Below are 20,997 nucleotides of genomic sequence, written 5' to 3'. Positions count from 1 at the left end.
ACAACGTCGGATTCTCCTGCACACTCTCCTCGACAGCGGTGATGTTTTCGATAGATCGACCTTTCGTCGAAACAGATGGTTGATTATTTACCCAACCAGCGGACTCAAATTTATCCACCGCTCTACGAATAATCTTCTCCGTAGAACCATTATGGAGACCGTACAATGGGAAATACACATCTCTATGAAACAATTTAATGATTTGATGTTTGAGACGAACATTTTGGTGAATACCTTAATACAGAACGCGAAATCTTGTTCGCGCAGGACAATTGGGTTTACTGTAAACTCCGTAAAATATAAACATTATAGTCTTAGATTCATCCACTGTAACGTTACAACGTTGTATCTCCTTTTTCTAATTTCTCCTATTGCTTTTCTTTTGTATTTCACTTCTCATATATAGCTTTTCTTTTCATTTTGTTTCTTTTTGTTTTAGTTTACATTTCATTCAGTAGTCTTTCCTTTCAAATTAAGCTTCCATTCGCTATTCAAATATTAAGTTCAACACTTCAATTATTCTAGCTCCTGTCCTATTTCTTAAACGTACTTTAAATAGTAGTTTTCTAAAACCCCGAACTATTTGTTGTAATTAGCGATCACACCTATTCTTTAGTACAAGTTTTTCTCCCATACTTTTACCGCTTAAAAACCGAGTGCCTTCGGGAAATTAGTTCTCTTCCAAACAAAATTTCAAAAGTTTAAAATCAATGAAAATATAGAACAACAAAAAGTTTTTTACAATTTACTGGGATGAGTACTTTCCTAATTTTAGTTTACCTTGTACTTTTCGTTTAATGTTTTTAGGGAGCGATTATTAGAAATGCTTGAGATTTTTTATTATCTTTATTTGAATTACGCTAATTGCTATCAGTTCTCTATTCAGCTTTCAACTGCAATTTTTACCTTTGTGTGTCTCCGTTGGGCAAGGAAATTATGTTCAGTGGTATTAGTTGCGACGGTTTGACTATAGTAAGACATGGTAAGACGGTCTACTTATACGCGAACTGTGTCTCCTTGCCAAACGTGGATATCATGTGCTCGTATGCCCATAGTAATACGCACTGAATTTTTTTCTTTGTCGCTGGGAAGAGGCTCATTACAACTATAACAAGAGAAAAATCCAGCCGCTCCGTTCCGCACCGATGCCGAAAATTTTACGATAAGGGCCTGCATCTGGGCATAGATTCATCCAACAGAGGCTACATAAAGATGATGTCCCCCCAAATCTGAGGACGGCAGCGGAGATCCGTCGCCGGAGTCAACGCAGATAACTCTTGAAGTCGAACATCAGCGGAAAGTACTACTGAACAATTAGTTCCTTTGCTTAATAAATTCCATTAATTAATAACTATTTTCCTTAAAAAAAAACAATAAATGCAGTGTTAATAATCGAATGTGTAAAGTTATTTTTGAATTTTATTAATTAACCTCCCTTAGACCCCTGGAAAGGTGATTTATTTTGGCACAGCATAGGACCTACGCTCGGCTGAGCTAGCCACTAACCGTAATAAGTGTTACACATCTCTGGGTCTCAGAGTCTTCATTTATTGTCAAATTTAAGTATTATAAAAAGTAATATTGAGAAGAATGATGCGCGTACCTTGGGTGGATAGAGTTCGAAACGATGACGTCCTTAAGAGAGCCGGCGTGGAAAGAGAACTCTTTGAATTAATTAAAAAACGCAAGATTGGTTACCTTGGGCACATATTGAGAGGAGCAAAATATGAAATACCACAGTTAATCCTACAAGGGAAGATCGAAGGTAGGAGGGGAGCCGGCCGCAAACAATTATCCTGGTTAAGGAATATTAAAGAATGGACAGGAATACACAATACAGGCGAGCTGTGTCACGCCGCCAAGAACAGAATTCTAGTAATGAGATAGTCGCCTACGCACTTTGGTGTATGGCATGTTAAGAAGAAGAAAAAGTAATACTTACGCATTCCACAGCTGTTGCACCAATCATATGAAGCTCCTCAACCAAAGTACTGCTACTTAGATCATTTTGATGTAAAGCAAAGTCTACCACAAACAGCATGTTACCAAGATTTGTGATTAAGATTATTAACAAAAATTTACTATTGACTTTATTGAACATACTGACTGCGACAAATCCGTTTTTATATATTTTTATTATAGCTTTAATTTGTTTAAAACCTAATATCTTAGACTGACTGTGTTGTGAGAAAGTCGATTTTGTCAAAGCGTTCAGTGCAATAAAGACGCTGCTCAAATGGTCAGTCATCAGTAGAGCGAAGACCGTAAAAAAATTTATCTTAAACCAGCTATATGACCAACAAAAATAAGCCACAGTATATAATATGGAAGATTCAAATACTGTTTCTCTTGAAAGAAAGTATACCATATAAGATATACAGATTGCAGCAATAAAAAAACAAATAATTACTAACTGAGTAGATTGTAGTTGTCGCTTGTATTGTCCCAGTGTATTATCAATTGCAATGAAACTCTTATATAGACGAGAACAACGTTCTTCATTCGTTAAAATAGTACACCAGCTGTTAATTTCAAAGAGAATATAACCAAATCCTGCTAGACGTTTTAGAAAGTTATATGAACGCATACTGTGTACTAACATAAACATGCAAGGTAATTCAATCACATAGAAGCAGCAACAGATCCACCTTTGAACCAAAAACGATGTATCTTTTGTTGAAATGCCTGGAAACAATCCTATAATGAATCCAAATTTTAGCAACTTTTGAGTCAAGCTTTTGTAATTATTAAACAAAATACCGTTAAACATTATGCACTTGTGGTTTAACCAAGACGAATGACCGAAATGTGTAATCGCATTTCAATCAAATTGCACTTGAGCTAATATACGAAGCAAACAACAGGCACTTAAGAGAATTAAAAACCGTGTAAATACATAAATAAAATATATTTCTGAAATATTAACTTAAATATATATTTATGTATATTGTACTGGGATATGTTTGCTTTGGGGGACCACTGGGGCTTGTGGCTTAACGCATAGTCTAATAAGGTCAAATCGCACGATATCGGTGACTAAAGATCATCGTAAGATGAATATGTCATCTGTATTAATCCTCTGTTGTACAAGTGCCGTATACTAAATATAGTCAGAGGAAAGGTTCAGCCCGGAGGTTTAGATATGCAAAATGACCAAAACATCGATGCAATGGGTAAAAATGATGTGTACAAATATCTTGGAGCAAAGCAAGAGCAGAAAATTATATTATAAATAAAAATATAAGAATTGCAAGTAATGACCACTTTAGCTTACCTTTGTGGCCACTGTACCATCTAGTTTGGTACAGTGGCCACATTTTTTGAAAGAACCAAATTAGTTAGGTACTCCTGCATAACCTGTATTTTTTTGGGATTACAAAGTACATTTTTAATTTACCAAATGCTTTAACGTTGTTTGAGTTAATACTCATTAATATATTATGATTTATATTAAAGTTATCTTGAATTTACTCGAAAGGTGGCCACTGTACCAGCCTTTCCCCTACCACCTCTATAAAGAATACTGCTTAAATAAAAAATTGAATCCAGAAAAACTGTGGTGTTACAGCCATATTTATGCGGAGTGTAACTTGTCATTTCATACGCCCAGGAAGTATTTGTACTGTATTGTCATTTCGCATTTGATCACTTGTCAGAAAACTAACAAGCTATAAGACAGAGTGAGCACGAAAGCCATTTAAAAAGGAAAACGTTAGCTAGAAATATGAAGACTTCCATAAAAAGGCACTTGCAGGTGATTCCTAGCTGAATTTGACCTAGAAGCAGTCCGCTATTGCCCACAAACTAATGCAAAAAAAACTTTTACAAACGTAGATAAGCTGTCTATAAATTAACAGTTTTTAATGTTGCTTCCGAAGAAACCCACAATTACGTTTGTCATAAAGCAATGGCTAAACGCGATTCAGTCGAGATTACTTCATGCATCTGGAAACATTTATCTAAAAATCCGCTGCACAGTGAACATAATTTTTTTTCAGACACCTGCAGTGGACAAAATCGAAATATTAATATGGTTGCAATGTTTCTTTATTTCGTTAAAAATTTAGTGCTTTTACAATTAACCACTTTTTATAGCCAGATCATTACATGATGGAATGCGATTCTGTCCATGCGCAAATAGAAAAAAAGTCGAAATGTAGACATTTTTGATCCATCTGGTTGGTATAAGATTTTAAAGAGCAACATCCAGAAATTTAAAGTACAGAGTAATTAAAATGGATCAAACAGCATTTTTAGATTTTAATAGCATTCGTAAAAGTTACAGAGTGGTTTATTTTATAGTTTATGGTTTATATAAAAATTTAAAAACTATTTGCACCCAGTATCTTAAAACTATTCGACATATCTTTGTTATACGTGGCAGGAAGTGTAGGTACTGTACACCCTACTAAATTATGTTAAATAAACGTTTCTGGCTACTACCAGAGGCGTACGACAGAGGAAAGTGAACGGTTGACCCTTCTCAAATTTTACGCCACTGGCGGAATTGCTATTTTAGCGCAATTTTTCGATTTTCCAACACTTTTTACTATATTTCGTACAAAAATGATTAAATGTATTAATTGTTATTAAATGTTAATGTTCTTATGAGTTACTTTTGGCGCTAGATCACAATTGTGGGGTTCGAGAGTTAACACAGTAAAAATCGAAAAAAAAAACAGACAGAACCGGCTATGTTTTTTGTTGCAGGAGATACAAGAAAGATTGGACGAACTTAGGGCTAATCCGGATAAAATTTATGAACTGATAGATGAATGTGGGTCCGATTTAGAGATTGAAAGCGACTATAATGATGATTATTTTGAGCCAAACATCGCTGATGAAGAGTCTGATGAGGAAAATAACATCGAAGAGGAAAATCCTAAAATTCTACGAGCAAAAATGTACCTTCCGTAGGCATTTCTATAACTTTCATAACTATTTTCCTTAAAAAAAAATAACAATAAATGCATATCTGATTTCTTTTACCAGTGTTAATAAACGAATATGTAAAGTTATTTTTGAACTTTATTAATTAACCTCCCTTAGACCCCTAGAAAGGTGATTTATTTTGGCACAGCATAGGACCTACGCCCGGCTGAGCTAGCCACTAACCGTAATAAGTGTTACACATCTCTGGCGTCTCAGAGTCTTCATTTATTGTCAAATTTAAGTATTATAAAAAGTAATACTTACGCATTTTACAGCTGTTGCACCAATCATATGAAGCTCCTCAACCAAAGTACTGCTACTTAGATCATTTTGATGTAAAGCAAAGTCTACCACAAACAGCATGTTACCAAGATTTGTGATTAAGATTATTAACAAAAATTTACTATTGACTTTATTGAACATACTGACTGCGACAAATCCGTTTTTATATATTTTTATTATAGCGTTAATTTGTTTAAAAACTAATATCTTAGACTGACTGTGTTGTGAGAAAGTCGATTTTGTCAAAGCGTTCAGTGCAATAAAGACGCTGCTCAAATGGTCAGTCATCAGTAGAGCGAAGACCGTAAAAAAATTTATCTTAAACCAGCTATATGACCAACAAAAATAAGCCACAGTATATATTATGGAAGATTCAAATACTGTTTCTCTTGAAAGAAAGTATACCGTATTGGATATACAGATTGCAGCAATAAAAAAACAAATTACTAACTGAGTAGATTGTAGTTGTCGCTTGTATTGTCCCAGTGTATTATCAATTGCAATGAAACTCTTATACAGACGAGAAAAACGTTCTTCATTCGTTAAAATAGAACACCAGCTGTTAATTTCAAAGAGAATATAACCAAATAATGATAGACGTTTTAGAAAGTTATATGAACGCATACTGTGTACTAACATAAACATGCAAGGTAATTCAATCACATAGAAGCAGCAACAGATCCACCTTTGAACCAAAAACGATGTATCTTTTGTTGAAATGCCTGGAAACAATCCTATAATGAATCCAAATTTTAGCAACTTTTGAGTCAAGCTTTTGTAATTATTAAACAAAATACCGTTAAACATTATGCACTTGTGGTTTAAGAAAGACGAATGACCGAAATGTGTAATCGCATTTCAATCAAATTGCACTTGAGCTAATGGACGAAGCAAACAACAGGCACTTAAGAGAATTAAAAACCGTGTAAATACATAAATAAAATATATTTCTGAAATATTAACTTAAATATATATTTATGTATATTGTACTGGGATATGTTTGCTTTGGGGGACCACTGGGGCTTGTGGCTTAGCGCATAGTCTAATAAGGTCAAATCGCACGATATCGGTGACTAAAGATCATCGTAAGATGAATATGCCATCTGTATTAATCCTCTGTTGTACAAGTGCCGTATACTAAATATAGTCAGAGGAAAGGTTCAGCCCGGAGGTTTAGATATGCAAGATTTCCAAAACATCGATGCAATGGGTAAAAATGATATGTACAAATATCTCGGAGCAAAGCAAGAGCAGAAAATTGACCACAAACAAATGAAAATCAAAATAACTTCCGAGTTCGTACGAAGGGTCAGACAACTAAATCGATCATATCTTAGTAAAAATTTGTTTAAGGCAATAAATACATACGTTTGTTCCGCGCTGAGCTACTCATTTGGTAATATAAAGTGATCAAAAAATGATATAGAGAGAGGAGCCGAATGTGGCACTGACCACCGATTAATAATTTCACAAATGGGGTTTCCCTACACGTTGAACACCCAAACTAGAAGGAAGAAAGAACACGAAGAAGACCAAGTAGAAAATGAACAGAAAGAAGAAGAAATGAAGTTTAACATAAGATTACTTCAAGAGGAATCCATAAGAGACCTATACCAGAGAAGACTGGACCAGAAGTTACAGGATTTCGGTTTCAGAAAATTCAGAGAAACGTACGAGCACGTCAAACACAGCATAAAAAAGGCGGCATTAGAAGCTTTGGGAAAACTTGAGAAAAGAAATACCCAACACAAAGTAAAAATAAACAAAGAAACCAAAAAATGTATTAAGGAGAAGAAAATTCTATATATGAAAAGTATGAGCACCCAATCCCCAGAAGACACACAGAAGTACAAAGAGAAAAACAGAGAAGTAAAACGAAGAAAGGCAAAAGAAAAAAATGAAGAATGGGAAGAAACATGTGCACAAATTGAACAATACATAGGAGGACCAAGCAATTCGGAATCCTGGAAAATACTGAAATCTTTAAGGAAGAATAACAACGAAAAGGTCAAAATACAATACCTATCAGAAAAAGAGTGGGAAGACTACTATAAAGAACTACTCACAGAAAACCGCCCGGATTTCATAGAGACAGACACAGAACAGGAACAACAACAAAATCAGAATGAAGAACAGACTGAGATAACATTAATTGAAGTAAAGAATGCCATAAAGACTTTAAAGAACAAAAAATCAGAGGGACCAGGAGGAATCGTTAATGAACTAATTAAGTACGGAACGGACAAACTACACAGGATTATACACAAAATGTTCAGTAAAGCTATAAACCTGAACGAAATACCAGATGAATGGTCCAAAGCATATATAACCTCGATACATAAAAAGGGAGATAAGAAGAAATGCGGTAACTACAGAGGCATCAGTGTGATAGCATGTATGGGCAGGTTATATGGAAAAATACTGAAAGAAAAACTGGAAAAATCTATCTCAAATAAAATCGGAGAAGATCAGGCGAGGTTCACGGCAGGAAGATCTTGCATAGACAACATATATACACTCTAACAATTAATTGAAAAAAAAAGGCAAAAAATAGACCAGTACACATGGCAATCATAGATTTAAAAAAGGCATATGACACGGTCCCCAGAAAACAACTATGGAACACGGTGAAGAAAATCGGAATAACTCCGAGGTTAATAGAAGCCGTAAAAAACCTTTACAACAACAACAAGGTAAGAGTTAAAACCGGCAATAAATACTCCAACGAATTTAAGACCACAAAAGGCTTATTGCAGGGATGCTCTACATCTCCGACACTGTTCAAGATATTCCTCGAACAAATATTAAAACCATGGAAAAGGAAATGTGAAGGGATGGGAATACCAATCCGGGACAACTTCTTATACACATTAAGCTTTGCAGATGACCAAGAGGTAACGGCTCAAGATGAAGATCTGTGCTATATGCTCCGAAAATTAGAAAAGGGATACACAAAAAATGGACTGGAAATAAATCTAGAAAAGACCGAATATTTAACAACAGAGCAAGAAACAGTGAGAAACTTGGAAATGGACGATAATAGGGAAATTAACGGCACTGACAAATTCAAATATAACCAGCAGATTAGCACAGACAAGAACATGTATTAAACAAATGAACGGGGTACTGTGGGATAGACAGATTACCAGAAATACAAAGAAGAGAATTTATAACACCTTGGTACGCAGTATAATGACCTATGGAGCAGAGAATTGGGTAATAAATAAACGAAACAGGTCCAAAATCACAGCAACTGAAATGGAGTTCATGAGAAAAAGCTGCAGAGTGACAAAAATGGATTGCATCAAAAATGAGGAGATAAAACGAAGAATGGCAGTAGAACAAGACATACTCAGATACATCGAAGAAAAACGTTTAATTTGGTATGGACATGTGAGAAGAACAGAGCATACAAGGTGGATAGCAAAGATTTTGGATTGGAGCCCAATAGGAAGAAGGAAAAGAGGTAGACCCCGAAGATCATGGAGGGATGAAGTGGACGAGGCCTTAGAGATGGAGAATGGCAGAACAGAAAGGACTGGAGACTTTGGCTGAAAGAAGGAAGGCGGCGACAGCTGTAAAAATCCTTATATAGATAGACAAAGGCGCAAAAACACAATCTACGCAGTGCAGTAGGGAGAACAACATTACCGCGATATCAAGGTGGAAGAGGACTTATGAAAATAGATGAGCAACTGGATAAACAGGTTGCTAATTGAAGAACTTATTTTCAGGTGCAGGCTGAGTCATGTTTACATCGAGCAATTTGCGCAGTAGACGACACAGCGCCGCTTAAACTGAGGAAACAAGAAATGCGCATTAACCTGAATAAGCAAGAAAAAATACGCACCTGGATGAGTAAATCTCTGCATGGGCGACATCTTAATGAGATCAGCCAAGAATAGGTCGACAATACAGCGTCAAACTATTGGTTGACATCAGGAAAGATTGAGGATTTCCTACTTGTCATTCACGATCAAGTTATTCCAACTAAAAATTACCTGAAAAATATTGTTAAAGATCCTCAAGTCCAAAATGACAAATGCTGTTATGGATGCCAAGCCCAAGAAACCATCCGGGGGCTGCCAGGCGTTTGTCAGTACTGATTATAAAGAAAGTCATGACTCAGTAGGAAAGATTATCCACCAAGAACTAGCTGACAGTCTGGGACTTCTCCAACCCGACTATGTTCCTTATTATCAATACATCTCTGACATAATGCTTGACACTGACAACTCTAAGCTATACTGGGATCATACTGTGCTCACAGATCAACCAGTGGCACATAATAGACCGGATCTCATACTAGTTAATGAACTTACTACGCAAACAACACTTGACTCACACACTCACTGATCTAGAGATACAAATGAGGAGACAATGGAGAACGGAAAGTACTCAGACAGTACCTATTATTCTATCGACTACAAAACAGCTAGGTCTAAATGAACATCTCTATAAGGTCATGCAGAAAGCTGTACTCCTTGCGACGTCCAGATGTGTACGAAAATTTTTGGGAGATACTCCAGTATACCAAGTTACCTAGGGCTCGATAACACGAAAAGAGTCCCACCAGAGCTCAATCCTTTTATTATCTGGGATGAGAATTTTCCCCTTAGAGGGAGTGTGAGCCGTATGGCTAAATCTGTATAATAATAATCTTAATTGGATTGGTTGACTGAGAAATTTAACATAAGATATGTGCCGGTAATATGGCTCTCTAACAAATCCCCTATTATTTTTATGTTAAACTATAGAAATCTTGATAGTAGCTTAGTAATACGCATTTATTGCCGAAATTGTCAAACAGATGGCCCCACATCACCTATACGTCGGGACGCTCATTTTAAATTTCTTCAAGTATTAGAGCCATTTTTGCTAGCTTAAGAAAACTGCTAGCAATAGAGTTCCCAACAACTGCTACAAAGAACCCGAAGAGGTTTCAGTTGTTTTTTCTTCCAGTTTGATTTGATTGAGTTATATAACTATTAAAAGAAAACAAACACTTATATATAAAAACACTTGTATTTGTCAAATCTTTCAAAATATAATACTTTTCAATAAATAAATTACATCAACTTGATTCAAGGTACGGATTTAATTTAAAAATCTAAATATTTCATGCCGCCAGTGGCACATCCTAATTGTGGAATATTATGCCTTTTGGTGTCGTTATTTTCTTGAATATCTGAAAACCAAAACAAAGATGTTAATACAGCCCTTTAATTATAAAATTAAATCAAGTTCAACAATCATCCTTTTTCATTATTTTTAAAATTGTGAATGGAAAAACAAATTATAAAAATTATTAATTATAAAATATAATTTCAAATTATTTTATCTAAAATATTTTAAAAAAATTTTCACGAGTAGAATCTAGCATTGATATTAACAGTAAATTCAGTATTATTGTGAAATAAACAACAGAGAAATAGAGAAAAATTGCATTCTTCTGTTTCCACTTATTCAAAATGTCTTTGTCCATTCGATTGCCGCAATCAGATTGTTAATATCACCATTAAGGTCATTCGAGCCGGATTTATCGATTAATGTTTAATCTAGCAGTTTAAATCTGACATATTAATGTTCGTTTCCGAAATTACACTGCTGTCTTTGAATTAGGCTCTTCAAATAATGTTTGATTATAAACATCCAACAATACCATTCATCCTTCGCTTTAATTGTTCTTTATCTTCTTGCCTTAATAATTACATTCCTTAACAGTGTACATGGCAACAACTCACCAATATCGATTGTAAAATGACAGCCCCTTACAAACTCTAATATAAATAATAGATATACAAGCAAATAGTTTACTTACCAGGAGGTAAATGGAGAACGTCTATAGAGAACTTTTTCCTCCTTAGTTTAAAGGCGTATTCCATAGATCCCGGATGCCTCGAGGCCAAAGAATTGATAGCCGCTAACTTGGTGAGGTAGAAGAAACCGTGGTATTCTGCTAAACTTTGATTATTTTCGAGTTCGGTTCCGCTGAAGGCTTGAAGTCGCATCGCGATGTCACTGGAGTGTATACACCGGTCCAAAGATATCTGGAAAAAGAAATGAACTCTATATATACATGCTTATATAAGTGGTTCGTAAATAATGGTTATTATATTAAAATTTATTGACACTACATCGTGCAACAAAAGCGAAGTCAAGTTGGGTAACGTAGAAGATAATTAAGAATGGGAATCAAATATAATAAATTATGTCTCATCTTATTCAACGGTGTCGTTAGTAAAAAGTAAAACGGTACCGTACCGTTAAAGTAAGACTCCTGGTAGGGAGTTCTCATATTCATGAATGTTCCTGTTGCCTGTTCAATTCTGCTACTTACTCCGCACCGTTGAGAGTTTACATTAGTTTTTTAGTTTTGTGTAGCAACTCGTCGCCCTTCTTCGGATTCACGGTTCCGATAAAGCTTGCTTGTCGGGTACACGGTTACCGTTCGTTTGCTTTGATTCGAGCGGCAACTTATTTCCAACCAAATTCGATTTGGTCAGAAGGGAAGTTTGACTGGAGCATCTACCAAAGAATAACGTAAGTGTTCTAAGACTAGCTTAGTAAGGAGGGAATCCTCGTGTAGATAAAAAGATAGCTGCATACTGATGTTCAGTATGCAAAGCATTTGAAAGCACGGCCTCTCGATTCTTTTGATCCGAAGAGTTTTCAGCAAGAGGTGTCAGAATAGTTATCGCAGGGATCACTCGCTTGGGGCAGTAATCCGTTCATAGCGACGTCGCTTTCTGATTTTTGGATGTGAGAATTTCTTAAAATTGCGGAGCAAGATGTGACAAACGTTTGATTGTTCACTAATAGACGAGAACATGAGATGGTTATAGACTGTCGTGAGTTAATTGTACTCTAATAATTTACTTGTTGCGATAGTAATCTTGCTCAGAACGAGAGCAATGTTTGATTGATGCAATAATTCGAACTAGTAATCATCTGTGAGATTATACCTGAATGCCTCTAAGGGCGTACCCTTTCTAGTCAAAAATGGCAACGGTTTCACCATTATATCTTAGAATTCCGAAAGTCGAAAAATATCTGACATCTTTTCCTTGGTACAGCAGTCCCAACACTGCGATCTATTATCAGTCAGACCTTCGTTTAGACGAGACTCTCGTATTGTCGGTTAGACAAGATCCCTGGTATAAGTTAAAAAATATAAAATATCTAATATTTACATTAATTAGGCACGTATTTATACAAATTTTAGATAAGTCAATATGCTTTTCGTATATGAAAATATCTATATAATTACATATCTTGCTATTTTGTTAAAAATATGCGAAACCCAACCTTTCCTATGAATCACCTCTGATATTCATTTATGATAGTTTAGATAACAATTCCAAAAATATATTTTAAATACTAATAAAGATAAAAACATAATAAGCAGTGCACACTGCATATTTTTCGCGTTTTGGACTTTTAAATTACTTTTCGTTAATTATACATTCACGATGTGGTCATAAAATGGATTAAGGTTATTATGAGGCTGTTAAATAGCTATGTAAGCTATGTAAGTTTAGTATCATATTATCATAAAAAATAGTGATACCTGAATATATGTAGCTCAGGCGTTTTTTCATGTTAACATTCTAGGTCTGGATCAGATTTTAAAGTCTAGATAATTATTTAGAGAGCAAAAATGACAGTAATTTACAAGCAGATGTTACTGAAAAACGTAAAACCGTCAAACTACCTCTAATATTTATTAGTGGAGTTAAGAATATCTCTCCTTTAATAGAATTGCTGGACGAAATAGCCAAAGATAGCTAGGAAATAAAGTTTCTTAGCTTCGACCAAGTCAAAGTCCAACCAGAAGCATAGGAAAATAATAGGATAATCACTAAAGCCCTAACAGACAAGAAAACATAATTTCATACGTATGCTGAAAGAAGAACATAGCTTGCGAGTAGTACTGAAAAATATGCACCAGTCAGTTCACGTAAATAACATAAAAGAAGCTTTAGAAGAACATGGACGCTGTGTAGAGAACGTTTGGAATATCAAATATTACAGAACTAAAAATCCACTGCCCATGTTTTATATTGATCTTAAACCAGCAGTAAACAACAAAACCATATATGCGACAGACAATGCACTAGGTGCCAAAGATATAGTCATACAAAGAATTATTGCAATCACAAGCCACCCTGCGTCCAAATAGAACCGCAAACGTTTTTTGTACAGTGTAAGCACACTGGTTTTCCACAAGAAACGTACACATAAAAGGTTTTTCAATTTAATGCACTTGGACATAAGTAACACGTCGTCTTTTTCTCAAGTCTTTCTTCAAAGTCTGCTTCTTTTTGGCGTTTTTGTCCTAGTATTCGTTCAATACAACATATAAATTCTTTCGGGATTCTGGGATTTTCGAGCCTTCCCTGAAGATGTGGTAAAACTAATTGCTTCGCCAACTCCTTTGTGTAGTTTAACCTCTCCGTTTTTTCTTCCTGTAGTGATTGGTACACAACACAACATACACAACGATGTGGTACAACAATGATGCGGTAAAAAACAGTAAGTGGCCATCGGCGAGAACATTTAACAGCATATTTGGCACACTTGGCATTTAATGTATCAACACCTCCTTTCGTAAGATTATAATGAGCTATAATCTCTGGTTTTCCAGTAATCTGATCGGTGCTTATTAAATGGTGCATCGAAGAAATAAGTAAAACAGCCTTCGATTTTTTTGGCACATGGGAAATTAGGGTTAAACTTTTCGTAAATCCGTAGAAGTCGAATTTCTTTCCATGCGTTGGTGTGGCTGGAATTCCGGAGGGATTTCCCGTTTATTTTTCTTAAGGGGTACCACATAGGTTAACCTTCTGCTGTACAAATTCTATAGAACTAAACCAATTATTTATCGGCCGTAATATTACGGTTGGTTCCATAAATAGTTTTAGCAAGCTGAAGAACAGATTGAGTTGGTTTATTTATCTTCTTTTCTTCCTTAGATAACCCTGTTCCGTCAGTGTCCTTGGCTCCATATATGTAGGCATTGTATAAGTAACTCGTTCGTGCAGTAGTCAGGCACATTATTGTAATGCCATTTCACAGGCTTATTAGGCATATACATTTTGAACCTACACCTTCCCCTAAAGCTGTCCAACATTTCATCAATACAAACACATGTGCCTACGGAATACAGTTTTTGACAATTTGATATAAATATATTAAATATGTTACTAATGGCTGCTGTTGGATCTATCTTTCTTCTTTCCTCTCTATTCAGAGGATTATAAAAAAAAACATTTTAGAAATATTGCAAATATTTCTTTTGAGATAACATCTGTAGCAAATATAGAGTTTATATCTTCGTCGTTGGATTTGAAAGCTGACGTGTATAAAAGCAATCCCAAAAAGGCTTTCAGTTTTATTTCATCAATTTCATTTAGTTCTGGTCTATTCAATTTTCTAGTTTTCACGAATTGCGCGTAATTTATTATTTGCTGATTTAAGTATTTCTTGTATTATATCCTCGTAAATAAGAAAATTAAAAAAACATGATGAAGTCTCGTTTCTTACATCTTTGGACCGAAGAGCTGGTAGTGTTGTTACAAGATTATCTAACGGAGTTTTTACATTTTTTGAGGGTTCTGTGGTAGACCACTTAAAACGATTTTTGCCGTACAAATATGAGTTATCAGTAGCATTTGAATCATATTCATCTTCGGAAACTTCCGATTGCTCACTTCCGGTGTCGTGTTGACTTTCAATGCCTACTTCTTTGCTTACATCGTCAATATCACTATCACTAAAATATTGTAAATCGCTAGGTACTTCGTCAGTACACTGAGCTAAAACAGCCTCAAAATCATAATCTGAAGGTATTACAGAATTGCGAGTAAATTTAGAACAACTTGATGAACTTGCTGCCATACTAATAGCGAAAGAATACCACCACTTGAAGGTACACATATGGTTTTCTATACTCGTTTTCATCGTTCTTGGCGTGTGCCTGAAATAAGCTACTACGGAATTTTTAATATTCGTCTCTCTCTGATACACAGATGCGTAATTCAATTGTACGAGTCACGTTCGTCATGGTAAAGTGGGATGAGAAGGGAATGAAGAGACCACTCACGTCTCTCAGTATTGTAGCAATAACACCGATGCGTTTGGCCGATACGGTGTCGGTGATAAGTTCGGCCTCTTTACGAATACAGACAGCTGGCAGTGACGTTTTTTTTTAACATGTTACCCTGATCTGTGCAGGTTTGAAGTAGCTGATGAAATAGTTTTTATAAGTAAACAGTTCTTAATTAATTAATAGTTTGAGCTCTTACTGTGTGGAATTCCATTACATAAAATAATACTCTCGACACCTTAAAAATTCCAGTTTATTATAAATTAACTCTCTCTCTTCCGATACCCATTGCAATAATGATTTGTGGCATTGTTCTTGAATGAGCTGGCTAATAGGTTTATAATTGTAGCAATTACCATTGATATTTTATGTTGTTTTAGTCGATTTTAGTCAGTCATTGTTGGAATTTGTTCCGAACAGTTTTACTTATTATTTTTTGTTGTGAATAACTAATTGTTCTATTTAATAAAAAAAATGCCGAGAAAAACGATAACAGGAGAAATGCGACAATGTGTAGTTCATTTATTGGAGTATTTTAAAAAAGAAAAAGAAAACAACGGACCTTTGCTTTCGTTATCATCGGTACATGAACGAGTAGCGGACGCTTTGAAAATCAGTCTTCGCACAGTGACAAGAATAAAGAGTGAATACAATACAGGGGCAGCTCTTACTACACCAGGAGAGTCACGTAATGTACAAAAAAAGACTAATGATGTCAGCGATACTATAAAAGGAGAGATTAGAAATGTACTGTATGACATGAAAGCAAAAGGAGAGCACGTTACAATTAAAGTTCTAAATACACAATTAAGAAACAAGCATCTCTATGACGGTTCTGATACAAGTTTGTGGCGTCTTATGAAAAATTGTGGGTTTTCATACAAACTAGAAAATAGTAGACGAGTGCTATGTGAGAAACCATGTATTGTCTCCAAACGACTGTATTTTTTGAGGCATTATATGAGAAATTTTTTAAGTCCAAGCCCAGTTCAGTTCGTTTTTTTTTAGATGAAACATGGATATTCCTAAAAGGGGCATATAAACGTACTTGGCAAGATGACTGTGTGAAAAGCATCAGAAAAGGACACGAAAATACAGGTAAACGCTTTGTTGTTTTACATGCCGGAAGTAGGCAAGGATTTGTTAAAGATGCTGGATTACTGTTTTCTACGAAATCGAAGAGTGCAGACTATCATGATTCTATGGAGAAAGAGTCTTTTAAAAAGTGGGTCTCCGAAAAGCTGATACCAATGTTGGAGGAACCATCTCTAATTATTATGGATAATGCCTCATACTATAGCTCTCTAATAGAAAAGTTACCGAATGCCAGTTGGAAAAAATCGGACTTACAAGAATGGTTACGAGCGAAAAAAATAATTTTTGACGACGATTCGGGCAAGACAGAGCTATTGAGTCTTTGTCGCCAGAATAAACCACAAAATACCAGGTACGTTATAGACGAGCTACTCCAAGAACATGGGCATCAGGTTTTGAGATTGCCTCCATATCACTGTCAATATAATCCGATTGAGTTGGTCTGGGCCATTTCTAAACAATACTATGATCGTCATATTGGAGAACATGGACGTGGAGATGAAACAGTGAAAAAAATTTGGGGCGATGCATTAGCTGAGGCAACACCTGCAGTGTGGGCGAGTTGTGTTAACCATACTGAAAAATTAATTCAGGACGACTGGGCAAAAATGGTCACATATGATGAAAATGAAAGTAGGATTATCATCGATTTGGCGGAAGATTCCAATGATGAAGACAGTTCCAGTGAAGACGCTGACTGATTAGCTAATTAATCAAGGTCAGTACGTTGTAACAGTTCAGAATTCGCTACAGTGCTTAAAACTTAAAAAATCTGTATCATTTTTTAATTAAAGTGGGTTAAATAATTAACACTTTTTTGGGTATATTTCAAAATCCTTTTAAAATGTACTTTTCGTTATATCCTGTCCTATTGTACTGCAAGCTAGAAAAATACTTCTTCGCAATTTATACGTATATTCCGTTATTAGAAATTTAATGAAAAATAATTTATAATTTTCTTTTATAACTATTATTTCGTTTGACATGCTACATTTTGCTCCGCCACTGGAGGAGGTAAACGAATCGAGCTTAGACAAGGAAAGACAGATGAAACAACTTATTGCAAGTGTTTTTACACGCACACGGGCTTTTATAAACCACGTTTTATAACAAAATATATTTTCGGCGCGGTATGGTATACCGCATGTCAGTGGTTAAGGGTTAAAACGATTTTCCAGCCTTTTCCTTTAGATAAACGTATTAATATAGATAATGAAATCCAAATTTATCTAGAATCTCCGTATCAACTTGAACTCCTCTAAAAAATTTAAATTGAACGGAGTCAATAATAATATTCACACTAAATTAAACCCCAAAAAGTCCCCAGGGTATGATCTAATTACCTTAATAATCCTAAAGGAACTAAGAAGAAAAGTTCTACTTTATCTTATACAACTGTACAATGCTGTATTAAGAACAGTACATTTTCCTCTAGCTTGGAAATTAGTTCAAATAATATTAACTCCAAAACTCGGAAAACCCTTGAAGGAAATAAATTTCTACAGACCTACTAGCCTGCTCCCTATTATGTCTAAAATATCCAGAATAGAGGATACAATACACTTATTGTTACAATATTATACTTATTGTTATTATATTAAAGATTGTAAATATATTGGGATATTCAATAAAAAAAACTTTCTGGGTACTTGTCCCTACTTTTGCTAATATATAGTCCGTATAAACAAACAGCAACTATTTCATCATCCATTTTATGATCAATATTATTGTTTTTGACACCAGGATGTAACACGGAATTCCACTAACGAGTAAAGCCCACATCGTGTAAATTATGTACCAGATTCCGGCCTTGGCATTAGTATTTCGTTTATTGTTTCAGTGCACCCGAATTATCATTTTTTTATCTTGTTTTAGTATGTTTAAAGATGCCAATGTTGTGATATTTTTGACAGGAAACGTGATAGGAATTTTTACAAAAACAGTGTTTTTATAGATTCGTTATATTAGATTAATAAGAGTCATATTGTTATTTGTCTCAGAGCATTGAACCCGACGTGTTGAACGAGGTTTTTTTTATATTTTTCGAATAACTTTCTCTGAAAATGGTTGAAAATAACTATGGTTATTTGTTGTTTGAGTTTATATGACTGTAACTGAAACTGTATCCTTTGTAACGTTATAAACGTCACATCTCTATTAATTTATATTTAAATAATTATTTCATTTTAATTTGTTTATTAATTTATTAATTTCTTTATCTTCAGTTTAATTTTTACTATTTTTTATTTACAAAAGTAGTTGGTGCCCTCTGTTTTTCTCTTCTTCCTCTGTCTTTATTTTTTTTTCTCTCTTTCTGTCCCATAGAATAAATATTCGCCCTCTCACTTTTGTTCGGCAGACTATTATGTTCCGTGTTGACTGACAAGCTAGTTTCATGATATCTATAGCAACATTCTATGACATCTGTGCTAACTTCATTCAGTCTCCCACTTTCTGCCAAAACAACTTTTCTGTAGTGGGATTATTTTTTGCCTCTTTTTGAAATTTATAAAAGAAGGCAAAAATTATTATAAGACTCATTTTTATGGACTACAAATTCTCTTGGGGTAAGTACTTTCATTATAATATTTATTCTATAATTCTGACCACATTTCCAATATTTGTAACCTTACTTTCTTTCGAAAACACATTTTTTTTTCTGATATATGCATTAGGACTCTTTAACAGAATTTAACTAAGTAGTAACATTCATATTTCATTTTATCCTTGCCATACGCTATTTGTTTAAGTGTAATTTTGTAAGATGGCAAGGAAGTTAAACCTTTCTTTTTGATATGTTTCTAATGCAAGTTGTTCCTTATCTTTTAGTTTATTGGACGTATCAAAACTTTATTGGTTTACTGGACAGTTTACTGGACATTTTATTGGTTTATTGGACATATCAAAATTTTATTGGTTTTATTGGCATATTTGGATTTCAACAATTGGTTAGGACATACAGCCACGTGTGACTGCAGCTCTCCAGAAGCCACAATTTCTAATTGGAGGACCCAACAGCTAGAACACACAAGCAGCCCATCGAATCAATAAGTAACACTTATTAACTGTTAAGCTTTGGCAGGGTTAATTATTGTTTTTTTATTCATTTAAATAAATATGTTTGGTTAAAATTTGTCTTATTTGCTATCAACTGAGAACTCAGGTTCAATCGCTAGTTTAAGACAAGACGAACTCACCCTTGAGATACTGAGCTAGGCAAGGTATAGACGATAAGCTCCCATGGTTAATTGATGTATTATTTTTACAATAGTACTTCAATTCTCTTTGGTAGTCTCATCAGAGAACAACCGAACACAGATAAGCGACAGTCCTTTGAAGTTACGTGGCCAAGCCGCCAATGACAGCTAACAACCAGAAAATTAATAGTCAGTGGGCATATCACACAATATAAATTCTTAAGAGCGTAGGCGCAAAATTTCGGGCCAATGTTTTTTAAATGCATTCATTTTTTTCGAATCCTGAAAAAACTAATAAGTATTTTTGAAAAATTTAAACGCAGAATGAAAGACATTATTACTGAGGACCGAAAGTCCCTGAAAACTTCTATAATGTTTATTTTAATAAGTTACAGGGGTGAAAAAAAGAGAAAATTTAGTGTGATTTTTAATTTCAAATATCTCATTCAAAAAAACTTTTTGTTTATTCTAAGGGACTTTCGGCCCTCGGTAATAATGTAATCTTTCATTCTGTTTAAATTTTTCAAAAATATTTGTTAGTTTTCTCAGGATTCGAAAAAAATGATTGTATTTAAAAAGCATTGGCCCGAAATTTTGCCCCTACGCTCTTAAGCGAAACAAAGAAATTAGTAAAAATCTTAAAATTACAACAGAACAAGACTTCAAAATTGCAAAAACATGGTTGCAAATAAACAAACTTACATTAAATTATGAAAAAACTAAATAGGTACTCATCTACTTTTTGCTATATACAAAAGTTGTCTGCCAATTTTTAATTCGTTAAATATAAATAACAAAGATCATTGAAGGTACTGCGTCATGCGCCAATATTTTTCTTCTATTTCCTTTTACAATAACATTATCTTCAAAATGCAGTTCACAAATCCTATAATTATTATAAAGTGAATCCATTTTGAATAACAAATCTTCTCGTCTGCAAGCTTCTATCCACACTTTGGCATTACAAATTTTTAACAGAACATATTTTAAACAAAGAACTTTTTCTGTATTTATAAATAATACTTTATTACTTACAACTATAGAGTATTAGTATATTCTAAGTATATTGTAAGTTATGAAATATTTAACTTTTGTCAATATCTAATCTTAATAAATTTACAGTTTTCTCCTGACTAAGTCACAAAAATGTCACTAAATATTGAGATATGCAACAAATAAAGTTTTAATATTTTTTATTTGTAATTCCCATTTAAAACTCCTAAATATTTTATGTACTTCGATCCATATATTTGATCTTTTTTATTTATATTTAACGAATTAAAAATTGGCAGACAACTTTTGTATATAGCAAAAAGTAGATGAGTACCTATTTAGTTTTTTCATAATTTAATGTAAGTTTGTTTATTTGCAACCATGTTTTTG

General features: G+C 34.3%; 1 protein-coding gene across 1 annotated transcript in view; it reads right to left on the bottom strand.

The window, feature by feature from the left end:
• Positions 1 to 10,220: 10,220 nt before the first annotated feature.
• LOC140431245 (elongator complex protein 4-like) overlaps positions 10,221 to 20,997 on the bottom strand; it is a 57,606-nt gene continuing 46,829 nt past the window's right edge. The window contains exons 6-7 of the mRNA XM_072519181.1: positions 11,036 to 11,264; positions 10,221 to 10,402 (exon numbers count right to left, since the gene is read on the bottom strand). Of these exons, the coding sequence (XP_072375282.1) occupies positions 10,317 to 10,402; positions 11,036 to 11,264 (315 nt within the window). The 3' untranslated portion in view covers positions 10,221 to 10,316. The remainder of the gene's footprint in view (positions 10,403 to 11,035; positions 11,265 to 20,997) is intronic.

Source organism: Diabrotica undecimpunctata, unplaced genomic scaffold (assembly GCF_040954645.1).
Source record: "Diabrotica undecimpunctata isolate CICGRU unplaced genomic scaffold, icDiaUnde3 ctg00000602.1, whole genome shotgun sequence".
Lineage (NCBI taxonomy): Eukaryota > Metazoa > Arthropoda > Insecta > Coleoptera > Chrysomelidae > Diabrotica > Diabrotica undecimpunctata.
This window is presented reverse-complemented; position numbering and strand designations above follow the sequence as displayed.